General features: G+C 39.6%; 1 protein-coding gene across 11 annotated transcripts in view; it reads left to right on the top strand.

Moving 5' to 3' along the window:
- The window catches only part of CPEB3 (cytoplasmic polyadenylation element binding protein 3), a 193119-nt gene that overhangs the window by 140531 nt on the left and 40001 nt on the right, over positions 1-12587 (top strand). For all 11 annotated transcript variants that reach the window (XM_019445086.2, XM_019445085.2, XM_019445079.2 and 8 more), the window contains one exon: positions 302-420. In XM_019445086.2, coding sequence (XP_019300631.1) covers positions 302-420 — 119 coding nt within the window. The remainder of the gene's footprint in view (positions 1-301; positions 421-12587) is intronic.

The following is a 12587-nucleotide window of genomic DNA, read 5'->3' as shown; positions in this document are numbered from 1 at the left end:
AGAGCACAATAAAGTAAAGCTCAATAAAATTAGGTATGCTTGTATTTCATGGAAATTCCATAGAGGAGTTCTGAACTTGCTTCTCTGAGCAATTATAAGAATTGAGACCACCTCAGTGAGTACCTAATCCAATGCCCGGCATATGAGGGTCTCAATGACTGTTACTTCCCTGTGTCCCATTTCAGGTTCTTGGATTCTAGTAAGAATCTGCCGAAGTGAAACAACAGATAAATTTTTATTTGAAACTTTGAGTTTAATTTACTGATTTTTCCCTCTATCCTTTTGTTTTTGTCCTCCCAAGGCTATGCCTTTCTGCTGTTCCAGGAGGAGAGCTCAGTGCAAGCGTTGATAGATGCCTGCCTGGAAGAGGACGGGAAACTGTACCTGTGTGTGTCAAGCCCCACCATCAAGGATAAGCCAGTAAGTAATATGTAGCCAGCTGTTGCTTTTCCAGAGCACATATGCATTTGGAATAGCTGAGCGCCTCCTTTTTGTAATGGGAATGCTGGTAACTAGGATTCTCTTACCCGGGGTGACCTTGCTATGCAATAGAGCTGGACTATTGTTGATGAGAAGCTAATAACAAATTACTCAGTATTTCATTTTATACCTTTGGGACTGCGTGTAAACAGATGTGTCCTTGTCTTTCCCTTTACAGCTCTTTTAAGCTAATTCCTATTCAGTAACTCTGAATTGAAGTAAACAATGCTCTAAGCGGTTTTGGCAACTGGTTTCTGTCATTTTTCAGATCAAGGACAGGAGTAATTTATTATTTTTTTAAAAAAGATCATAATTGGCAATGTTTATGCCCCTCTGAATGCAAGGCATTGTGAGTGGTACCTACAACTGGCTTACCTAGAGCTTACACTCTAAAATGGATAGCTACAAACAGGGTGGGAGAGGGAGAGGGCAAGGACAGAGAACATGAACCCCAGACCATAAACAAATGTACACTTATACAGAGTTCATGGTTAAGAGGTTGTGGTTTCTGAGCCAAAGCATGTGAGTAAGTCATTGGGTAAGAGATGAAGACTGCCTACTTTCTCCTGACAGGGGTTATCAGTGAAGAAGGGGCAAGGCTGTATTCAGAACAACAAAAAAAGAAATTGGTTAGCATGGCAGATAGAGGATTGAGGAAATTCGGAAGGGGATGAGTGTGTGTCAAGAGCTGGTGCTAGGAGTGGGAAATAGAGTAAAAATTGTGATGTGGACCAAGGGACCGAGGCAGGAATCTCTCCCGGGGCTTGCAGCGTCCCTTGTTAGACTTACACCAAATGTGGGGCTTGTTTGGCAGTTAAGTTTATTCTCAGAAATGTGCATGGGGAAAGAGTTGGGGTCAGAAGTAGAAGTCTTCTAAAAAAATTTTTTTTATGTCTTATCTTTTATATTTGAGAGAGAGACAGAGAGACAGCAAGCAGGGGAGGGGCAGAGACAGAGATAGAATCTGAAGCAGGCTCCAGGCTCTAAGCTGTTAGCACAGAGCCCGCCCGACGCTGGGCTCAAACTCACAAACCGTGAGATCATGACCTGAGCCAAAGTCGGACGCTTAACCAACTGAGCCACCCAGGTGCCCCCAGAAGTAGAAGTCTTGACTCTAGCATTTAAATTATCTGCTTGGTTCAGAATAAGTCACCTAATCCTTGCAGGATCTTAGTTTCCTCATCTATAAAATGGCAGGAATAATGGTTTCTCTCTGCGATGTTGAGCAGCTCAGATAAGAGGAAAATGAATGTGAAAGCACTTGGTACTTGTGCAGATGTAACCGGATGATGCTGTTAGAGCCTTATGGTGCTATAGTCAGGAGGGCAAGATTAGAGCTTATTACATAGTAACATCTACTGAAAAGAATGGTGGCATCTAGAGCAGGGTTTATAGTTGGCTGCAGAAGAATGGCGCTGGGACTTGTCCACCTATAAGGGGGAGACTGCAGCATGGAAAGCAGAGGAGTTACAAAGAAAGGAGATACTGGGTTATAGAATAATCGATGCAGAAGAAGAAGCAAGGATTTTAGCAAGTGTGACAGTGCCACCATGTATTTCACATTCTGGGGCCATTACCAAATTTTTATAGCAGTTAGCAGACTTGGATAGAGTAGCTATGCAGTTGGGGAAAAAGAGTAGGGAAACTTTGCTAACTTCGGTCTTAATTTAAGCTGAGGAAAGGCTGTGTACACTGTGGCTAGAATAGGAGGGTGTAGTGTTTCCTCTGAACACATAATGAGAAAGCTGGAGTAACATTTCTAAATCTCTTTGGAATAGCGTGAGATTAGAAAGACCGATCCCAACTTGGCAGAGTCAGATGTCTGAAAGGTAAATGGTTAACCTCCAGAGAGCCTCTGCCACCATAAGAGAGGATTAGAAATAGATTTATACATTTAAAAAAAAAAAAAAAGAAAGCAGAGTGATAGAGATCCACATGAAGATAGTTACGCCCAAAGTAGACTAAGAAGCTGTTGAATTGAGGGGAGGAGACCAGAGATGAGCAGATGAGCTTGTGTACCTTGGAAGTATCATGTCACTTGCTCTGTGGGAAAAGGAGGCTAATACGCCTTCTCAGGGCATGCCTTCACCAGGACTGGACATCTCTTGAGAAGGGAATGAGCAGTGGTGGTTGCAGATGGAGGTGGTATGTTGATTGTTTTCCCTCCAAATACATTTATTACCCTGAGCATGAAGGACTTTTGAAAAATAATTAGTGTAACTATCTGTTTTGGAAATGTTTATGGGGAAACTAACTTTCACTGTTTGTGTTTCTGAAAATTTCTGCCTTATTGCAGTTTTCATTTTCTGAACTCAAGTGAAACAGTTTTATTGGAGCTTGGTGAATTCTGAATGGTGGCTGCTGATTACGTATTTCTTTAACCCAGGCATACTCAGAATTTCCAGCATAAACAATTTGAATAAAACTCAGGATGGGAAACAGAAAAGTCCCCAAATACCTATAATTCTAATGAACTGGATCCCATTTTGGGTTCCAGCTCTTTTGGCTCCATTTTTGAAACCTTCTCTTTGTTGGCTTTAGCTCCACATCTATCACTCCCAGCCTCATTTGGCCACACTTCCCCACCCAGGTTTCAGTACATTCCACCTCGTTTTGGATGCTCCCACAGAAAGTGAGAGCTGGGTTGAACTATTGGGAGTAAATGAGGACCTTGGCAATAACTCAAGGTAAAGTCAACCTTTGGAACTCATTCACCAAACCTTCTGAGCTATGGCTTTTTCTACTTCTTGGCTTGGCTACTTTTCAGGATCCTAGTGCCCTCATTCTGTTATTTAGTTCTCTCTGATCCTCTCTGGAGTTCTCCTTGGAAATACACAATGTTCCAGAATGACCTCACAGATTTTCTATCCATTTGACATTCTCCCTTATTCTGTTCCCCCAGATCAAACCCCCTTTACCTTTGTGTGGATTAGGTTAATCAGATTGTTTTCCTAATACAGAGCCTGATAGCAAGGTTCCCTCTCACCTTTCTAAGATTGTGTTTGTTTTTTAACTCAACAAATCCCAAATCAGTGGATTCCAGATAGTATTAGGAGGTATTTTTGGTCAGTGATTACCTTTCATTAAATAACTCTACTTAGACTACCCTATGTATGTATAGGTCTGATCCTTAAAGATGACAGAAGACACTATTTATAGCTCGATTAATTGACTTCTCAGTTCCAAAGAGTGGGTAGACAAATGGGCAACAGCAGGAACTATTGCAAAGCTCCTAGATGTGTGATTTTGACCTCTTCTCCAGCAAAAGGAATTCCGTAGCTCAGATGTTCCAGGCATCCCAGAGGATAGCTGTGTTCTTGTCCAGGCTTCCAGTGAAGTGGACAGACATTGTGACAGTGGTCCCTTTTGTCAAGGTGACTCCACTTTTTGAATGTATAAATAGACTGAACCTGAAGGTACAAAACAGCAAACTGATAGAGCAGGAAACCTGTTAGAGTCTAACAGAGATAGGGACTAAAAATCAGTAACCTTGAAGAAGAGGTGTGGAAGGAGATTTTTATGACTCTTACCTTCTAAAACACTTTGGCCAGAGATGTGGGATAGTAAACACCTTGAAAGGAGTATTTTAGAAGTTTCCTGCTTCCTCCTCCTTACAATTTATAACATAATCACAATTTATAAATATCCTGAAATATGACAGATTGATTTTCTATACAGTTGGCCCTTGAGCAGTGGGGTAGGGGTGTTAGGGGTGCTGACACCCCACGTAGTTGAAAAATCCACATATAACCTTTGGCTCCCCATAAATACTATTAACTACCAAAATCCTACTATTAACCAGAAACCTTAACAATAACATATACAGCTGATTAAACCTATTGTATATATATTATATACCATATTCTTAGAATAAAGTAAGCTAGAGAAAAGATAATGTTATTAAGAAAATCATGAGGAGAAAAATGTAGTATACTGTATTAATCAAAAAAATCTACATATAAGTGGACTTGCGTGCTTCACACCTGTATTGTTCAAGGGTCAACTGAATATTTAAAACTGTCTTAGCAAACCGAAGTGTGCTTGTGTAAGGTCACTTGTGGAGCCTGTTGCTCAGGTAACATGGTCATCCACTCAAAATTTGAAAAACAAAAATTGGAAAAAAAAAAATGTTGGGAGCAAAGAAGCTGGAAACCAGTTGGATGCTGGCTCAGTTTTTTAATTTTTATTCTGTCCAATCTGTCTATAATTCTGTCTTTCCTATTCCCCTTTATGTATCAATAGGATCTCCAGCACTTTGAATCACTCCTCTTTAGTACAAAGACAGTCCAGATCCCTTTGCCTGGGACTTAAGACTTTCCCAGTCTGATTTCAAGTTTTTTTTCCAACCTTTCTTTTTTCTGCTTTCCTTCTGAACCCCTTTTCCAGTCAACTGAAATATTTCTGCTCCCATTTCAGTTTCTGATTGCTACACTTATTTTTTTTAATTTTTTATTTTTGCTACACTGATTTTAAGACCCCTCTCAAATGCCGTCTCTTTCCCGAAGCCTTCTCTGATCACTATACCACCTATAGTGACTCACACCTACTATTATAGCTATCTTCAGCCCACATTCAGCCATATTTTTAAAAAATTATGTGCTGGCCTTCCTTTATACCATGTTTGAGGGACTCCTATGGGCAAGGCATTAGAGCTGGTTACTATGAATCAGACATAAAATCCTGTGTTCAGAAAGTTAATAGTATAATGGGTAGATAAAACAAGTATATAAATAAATACACAAACCTATAGAGCCTGGCACATAACAGTTTTTTAAATATTTGTCAAATTTAGGAAAAATATCAAATACAATGAAGATAAGATTAAGTGCTTTGGGGAGTTTATATATACCTGGAGTGATAAAAGAAAGCTTCTTGGATGAAGTGTCATTTAAACTGGGCCTTGAAAGATGAAAAGGGTTTGGAGATTGGCCAGGGGAGAGGTGGAGGTGTGGAAGTGTGGGAAATAGACATTTCAGAGAAAGGCAACAGCATAAACACAGAAAAGAGAAACTGCAGATTGAGTGGAGAACATATAGGTTGGTTAGATGGAGCACAAATGTGTGAAAGGGAGTAGAGGGGAATTAAATTGGGAAAATTAAGTAGGGGCTAAGTTACAGGGCACCTTGATTGATGGCCTCAGCCTTTGGATTTGTGGTATATTTACTTAAACTCTTTCATTCTCCACCTACCACCTCCTAAGACAATAACTATAATTTTATCTTGGCTCAGTCAAATCAGATTCACTATATCCCTCCTCAGAAACCTTCAGCATTTCTGATCTTTATTTTATTTTATTTTTTGTTCCTTTTGGTCTAAATTTGTGGTTTGGGCACCTTCTATCATAGTAATTTCTCCAAAGGAGGAATTTCTTCTCTAAAATGAGAGAAATACCTCCTATTCATAATAAATCCTTCCCCCTCTCCCCAGTCTCTGAATTTGCAATTGAGTCCAGAGTTTCTTAGTGTTTGAGTCTTTGGAAGCTATAATCCCTTTCTAGAGAGGTCTAAAAGATGCTGTAGTTCTGATCTACTGAAACGGTTTCTAGTGTGTAAAATAGCCAGTACCATCCTCCAAGGGACCATATTTAGTGTTTTCCAAAGTGTGTTATGAATTACACTTGTCCCATCAGACACTGGTCTCTTGAGAAGATCATTGACAAAAGGTTTGCTCGTAGCAATGATAAGTGTCATTTGTTGATAACTTACTTTGTGCACTTTATATCCATTTGTTCCTTTAATTAAAGGTCCCATAGCCGAAAACATTTGGGTAAAATTGATATATTAAGGTTCTGAGAAGTCTTGCAGTAAATAAATTTGTATAATATTTTTTAAGCCACCATTTGATATACCTGTTTTGGGATTATACCTGTGAAGATTTTGGTAGAATTAGTATTCCATGAAGTTCATTCAAAGAATAGGCTTCTTCCCAGGAAAAACTTAGGTAAGTAGAACTTTTATGTGAACGTTACTGTCAAGAGTTTTAGTGATCAGCATGCCAGTAACAACATCCTTGTCCTTGTACCATGGAGCTGCAAACACACATTTATGTAGACATTGGACAAAATTGTCTGGCTGCAGAGCACAATTGCTTGAGACTATGAACCTGGAAGTTAAAATAGCTGAAAATATGGTGCCAATTTCATTACTAAATCATTTTCTTCAGCTTTTCTAAATGCTAGTTTTATTCGCAGGTTTAAGAAGAATCTATCCGTCATTTCTTAACGCATTGAAAATGAGTAGAATGAATTTAGAAAAGAGAAGTTAACCATTCACAAATCAAAATGCATTTTGACTTGTTCAGGAGACTCTCAGGAAGCATGACTGGTGGCCAGTAACCTGGAGGACAAGGAGTCTTACAGGCAACAGGACATCATTGCATTGGAAAGAGTGTGTGTGTGTGTGTGTGTGTGTGTGCGTGCGCGTGCACACACACACACACACACACACATATACTTTGGGTCAGATAAACCTGGTTTTCAGTTCTGAGTTCACTCTTTTAGTCTTAGTTTCCTTATCTCTAAAGTAGGTGTAATGTTTATAGCATAATAGTTATAGTGAGTTCAAGTGTGACAGTGTGTTAAAATGCCTAGCATAGTTGGGAATGCAAGCTGGTACAGCCACTCTGGAAAACAGTATGGAGGTTGCTCAAAAAACTAAAAATAGAACTACCCTATGACCCCCAATTGCACTACTAGGCATTTATCCACGGGATACAGGTGTGCTGTTTCAAAGGGACACATGCACCCCAATGTTTATAGCAGCACTATCAACAATAGCCAAAGTATGGAAAGAGCCCAGATGTCCATCGATGGATGAATGGATAAACAAGATGTGGTATATATATACAATGGAGTATTACTCGGCAATCAAAAAGAATGAAATCTTGCCATTTGCATCTGTGTGGATGGAACTGGAGGGTATTATGCTAAGTGAAATTAGTCAGAGAAAGACAAATATCATATGACTTCACTCATATGAGGACTTTAAGAGACAAAACAAATGAACATAAGGGAAGGGAAACAAAAATAATATCAAAACAGAGAGAGGGACAAAACATAAGAGATTCATAAATATGGAGAACAAACTGAGGGTTACTGGAGGGGTTGTGGCAGGGGGGATGGGCTAAATGGGTAAGGGGCAGTAAGGAATCTACTCCTGAAATCATTGGTGCACTATATGCTAACTAATTTGGATGTAAATTAAAAAAAAAAATGCCTAGCATAGTGGTGTAGTGTATGTGCTCAAAAGTGCTAGTTTCTTCTTTCCTTCAAAAGGAAATCCTCTATCATGCCTGTGTTTTCTAAGTGATGTAGGAACAGCAGCAGCAACAATGAGCACTAGGTAATTCTGATCAATGAGTAGGTCCCAGTGGGGGCGGGGAGGGGGGGACATCAGAAATTGTGCTGATTAGGCCAAGCCCTGAGGCACTCACTGATGACCAGATACACTCTATTTCCATTATCCCTGGAAGGAGGCTTTCAGTAATTTGAGAGCTATAAAAGGGCAGATTCTGGACATCTTGTGGCATCAGCATCTGCCCCTCAGGAAAACCTTTGTTAATTCACCAGAACACTGATGAGCACAGAGCACTCACTAAGGGTTGGGCACTTTGCCAGGCAATTGGGACCCACACAGAGATATGGTCTCAGCCTTAGAGGACCCTAGCTCTCCACCCTAGAGCCCAGTGGAAGGAAATAGATATGTAAATACCAAGTGAAATAAGGAGTCAAAGTATGATAAAAGTATTATGAGGAGTAGTTGTGGGGTGGGGGCTCAAAGGCAAAGTGGTCAGATGTTCCTGAGGGAGTCAGGAAAGCCTTTAGAGAGAAGATATTCCCTTAAATCTTCTGGTTATAAGTATGGTTATTAATCATTGCATTTAATTGATAATGGCTTTATAAGTCCAGCATAGAGCAAGGCTGTACATCACCATTTTCAGGGCACAGTTTATGCATGGTCTGCTTTTTCTACTGGATGCCCTTATGAAACAGTATGCAGAGTGTTATATGAATTGTTCAAAAATAGCTGAAGGGCTGTAAGCCTGTGTCCATCAGGTAGGTTCTGCAGCTTACTGAAGATGGCAGGGGTTTCCTTTCAGTACCTGAACTGTTTCCTCACCCTGACGGTAGACCTGGAGCATTCTGGGAGGGCATGAGAAAATTTCCTAGGGTTACTTTTGGCGCCCACTGTAGGAAGAATCCTGCCTATTTTGATAAAGCTCTCTGGGGCCTGCGATCTATTTGTATCTCAGGAATGGGAGGAATAGTCTGAGTGTGAGAGTTACAGTTTTTTGTTTGGAGGCCCAGTGGAGTTCTGACTGTAGGCCCGAGAGCAGCCCAGGGTTCAGAAGTCTTATCAAGAGCAATGAAACCATTAGCTATTAGGTTCCTTTCTGGCCACTTCCCCCAGAGGATACAAGGAGGATGTCTCCCCGTCTCCATCAGGTGGAGAGCAGCACTTGAGAATAATAGGTAGCATCTAAACTCCTGGAAATTGGCTGACCTGTTTGTTAGGGAGCTGTATGGTAAAAATTAGGTTGAAATGAGATGCCAAATATGAATGTTCTGTGAAGGATCCAAACCACAATTATTGCTGTTGTGGCTATTAGTTTTGGTAGTTAATAATAATAAAAACAACCCCTTATAACATGAAAGAGATAAAGATGCCTCACAAACCACAAACTAGTTTATTTGTGATACTGTGGGGCACTCCAGTCATTCTGTGAGGTCTGTGATGCTTAAAATAGAATTGCTGACAACTGGGGTGGGCCTGAGTTCATTACCAGCCGAGCTGTTGCAGCTGTATGTCAGCGGCCTGGAGTTCAGCTGACTCATCCTGGCTGTCAGAAGAGCGGTGATACTGCTGCTTGCTGGGGAGAGTGGTCCTGATGGTTCTGCAGTATTGCTTTTGTGGTTCATGTAGGTTGAAAGGATTGTAGGACTAGGGAGAGAAAAATGGAGGCCTTCTCCTGAAGAGCTTGAGTAGGAGTTTAAAGGGTATTGAAATGAGAAAGAGGAGATGAGGGTGAGGAGGCTAGGCCATGTGCTTTATGGGAAATTTATGGGAAAGAAAACAGCAGGAAGGGGTTGATCAGGTAGTTTCTGGAGCTGGCCAGCAGATTGCACTGTTGACTCTGAACAGTTTGGTTGCTTTGCAGAGCTGCCTTGGGATGAATAGATGAAAAGGAAGGCACTGTGCAGTAGGATGATCATGTGTTGGATGTTTGTAACCAGGAGATGACCAAACAAGACAAAATATAGAGTGAGATGTTCAAAGTGAGCTCAACATACTATTATTTATTGGTAGGTAAATGTGTAAATTCTAAATACTGGTATAAACTGAGAGAATTCTAGAGCCATAGGGTGGCTTGGTCATGTCTGGAAACTTAAAGCCCTAAGGTTTATGTTAAAAACTGTTTTATTAAAGCTAAGTGTTTTGTCTTACCCTGTTATTAAAGATATAGTAAAAATGCATTTTATATTGAATGTTAACTTAGGGGCTTTTGCAAATTTTCAATGAATTTGCTTTTTACACTTGATCTTAGCCAAAAGGCCGAGAAGCGATTGAATTTGCTTTTTAGAAAATGTTATAGCTCCTTGTCAGAAATGAATGACCCATACTTGACCCATACTTTCTTATTTTTTTTTCCTAGCACTTGGCCTGATCTTATCCCTATTAATGACTTTTAGTTTTAAGTAGGATGAAACTTCAGTTTTTACATAGAACTATAATTATTTTATTCCTCATTGATATCAAAATAGAGAAACATCTCTTTTGTGCAGTTCAGTCTGAAAACGTTCAGTTCTTTGAATAGCTATTCATTATTTATATTTATTGTATTCTTAACCATTTAAAGTTAACTTCTACAAGAGCAACCCTTTTAGAGCAATAGCAGGAAATAAGTGAGAAAAGGCCTTGATTAGAGTGAAGTTTCTACAGTATTTTGTTCAGTTGGTTCAAGCTTGTTATGCCATATTTTGATACATACTAAAAGTAAGATATAATTGGGCAGTATTATCCAAAGTGTGTTTATTAATAGGTGTTGTGAAAAAGTTGGTTCCATGAAAATAATTTAGGAAATGCTGGGTTAAAACAACATTTGAACAGATTTCTTTCCTGTAGAACCTCTTAGAGCTTTTGGTTAATGTACACCAATGGGTGCCCTGAAACTCCAAGAAGGAAGAGATAGTATATAACTTTTCCTAAGCAAGGCTTGTCTGGCAGAGCCACCTTACAGACTGACAGTTCACAGAACATACACTGGGAAACCTTGAAACGGAAAATGAGTGCGTTCAGTACTATTTTACGTTTCTTGAAGAGTTACTATATGGCATAAATTGATATATTTATAGCATCACCTTTATCTTTAGTTTTTGCCTTTTCCTTAAAAAGATTTGCCTTTGGAGATAAGCAATTACACAATAAGATTATTAATTCTTAAGAATTAAAAAACAAATAATTCAGCCAAAGAGTAGTTTCACAGTCCTCACTGAACTTCTGTAGGAATACACGCTTAAAAAAGAAACTAAGGAAAGACCAACCATTTTAGTATTTTCTCCTACTTTGAGAGCTGTGTGGTAAGTAAACCTTTCTAGTCTGAGATCACAGTCTGGGGCCCACAGGATAGATCTGGGCTGCAGTTAGTTTTTTTGTTTTGTTTTCTTTTAAAAATTTTTTTAATGTTTTATTTATTTTTGAGACAGAGAGAGAGACAGAGCATGAGCAGGGGATGGGCAGAGAGACAGTGAGACACAGAATCCGAAGCAGGCTCCGAAGCAGGCTCTGAGCTGTCAGCACAGAGCCCGACGCGGGGCTCAAACCCATGTACCGTGAAATCATGACCTGAGCTGAAGTCAGATGCTTAACCGACTGAGCCACCCAGGTGCCCCTGCAGTTAGTTTTGTTTAGCCTGTCCCAGTGATTTTAACATTTGAATTCATTCTCAACATTTTAAAATCTTGACGTTTCATGTAAAAATCTGAATTTCTAGCTAAACTTGAAAAATGGAAAAGTCTTACAACACATTCACGAATGATAACTACTTGTCTGCTTCCTTTAAAAGGAACGGTTTACTCTAGTGTGCCATTGCCTGCTTACCGACTGCTGTCCTGGGGACTGGCAAATTTATGCTATACGTCCATCCCTACAGACGTTTGGTTTTGTGTAACTCCTGCTATAAGGACATGGCATGGCTGAAGGGCTAATGGGTGGTGCCTCTTTCTAGAGTGATCTTTATAAGCAAATGTGGTCTCCAGGAAAGAGTGTTGGAATCAATGTCGGGCTCATTTAAGGGAATTTTCACCATGTCTGATAAAGCCCCTGTACTTGTCCTCAGGACATTGAGGCTCTTACTGCCCAGAGTATAGCCTATTTGACAACATACTAAAAGAGTTGTTTCTCTCTCTCTCTCTCTCTCTCTCTCTCTCTCTCTCACACACACACACACACACACACACACACACACACACACACACACACAGTGATCCCTATATATGTAATGGTTGTTTTACTCAGAGAAATTTATGATGAATTAAAACAGAATTGTAATTTCATCCATTCTCAAAAATAATTATTAAAGAAACAAAGATAATCAAAAAGAAGTTCTCTTATTTATATTTCACCCCTTTGTATAAAATATTTGAGTCACCTTAAAAAGTATGGTATTCAAAAAGTAGAGAAATATCTCTCTATATAAATCAGGACCAGAAAATGTATTCGAAGAGTAAGTCAGAAAGATAAAATATGAATATCAGGCCCTGAGGGCTGAGAATTAACTTAAAAGGTGGAGAACATGCCTTGTGTGAGAGTGGGCTTATATTTCAGAGATAATCCAGGGTGAATGGAACTTCCCAGTGCAAAACAGTACCTCAGTATTACTTTTTGCTTAGTGTGTAGAATGTGCTGATGTTGAGCACTCTCAACAATAGCCAAATTATGGAAAGAGCCTAAATGTCCATCAACTGATGAATGGATAAAGAAATTGTGGTTTATATACACAATGGAGTACTACGTGGCAATGAGAAAGAACGAAATATGGCCCTTTGTAGCAACATGGATGGAACTGGAGAGTGTGATGCTAAGTGAAATAAGCCATACAGAGAAAGACAG

The sequence above is a fragment of the Panthera pardus genome, unplaced genomic scaffold (assembly GCF_024362965.1).
Source record: "Panthera pardus isolate Hobbes unplaced genomic scaffold, ASM2436296v1 HiC_scaffold_22, whole genome shotgun sequence".
Lineage (NCBI taxonomy): Eukaryota > Metazoa > Chordata > Mammalia > Carnivora > Felidae > Panthera > Panthera pardus.
The sequence above is the reverse complement of the archived record's forward strand: the minus strand, read 5'-3'. Positions and strand labels throughout refer to the sequence as shown.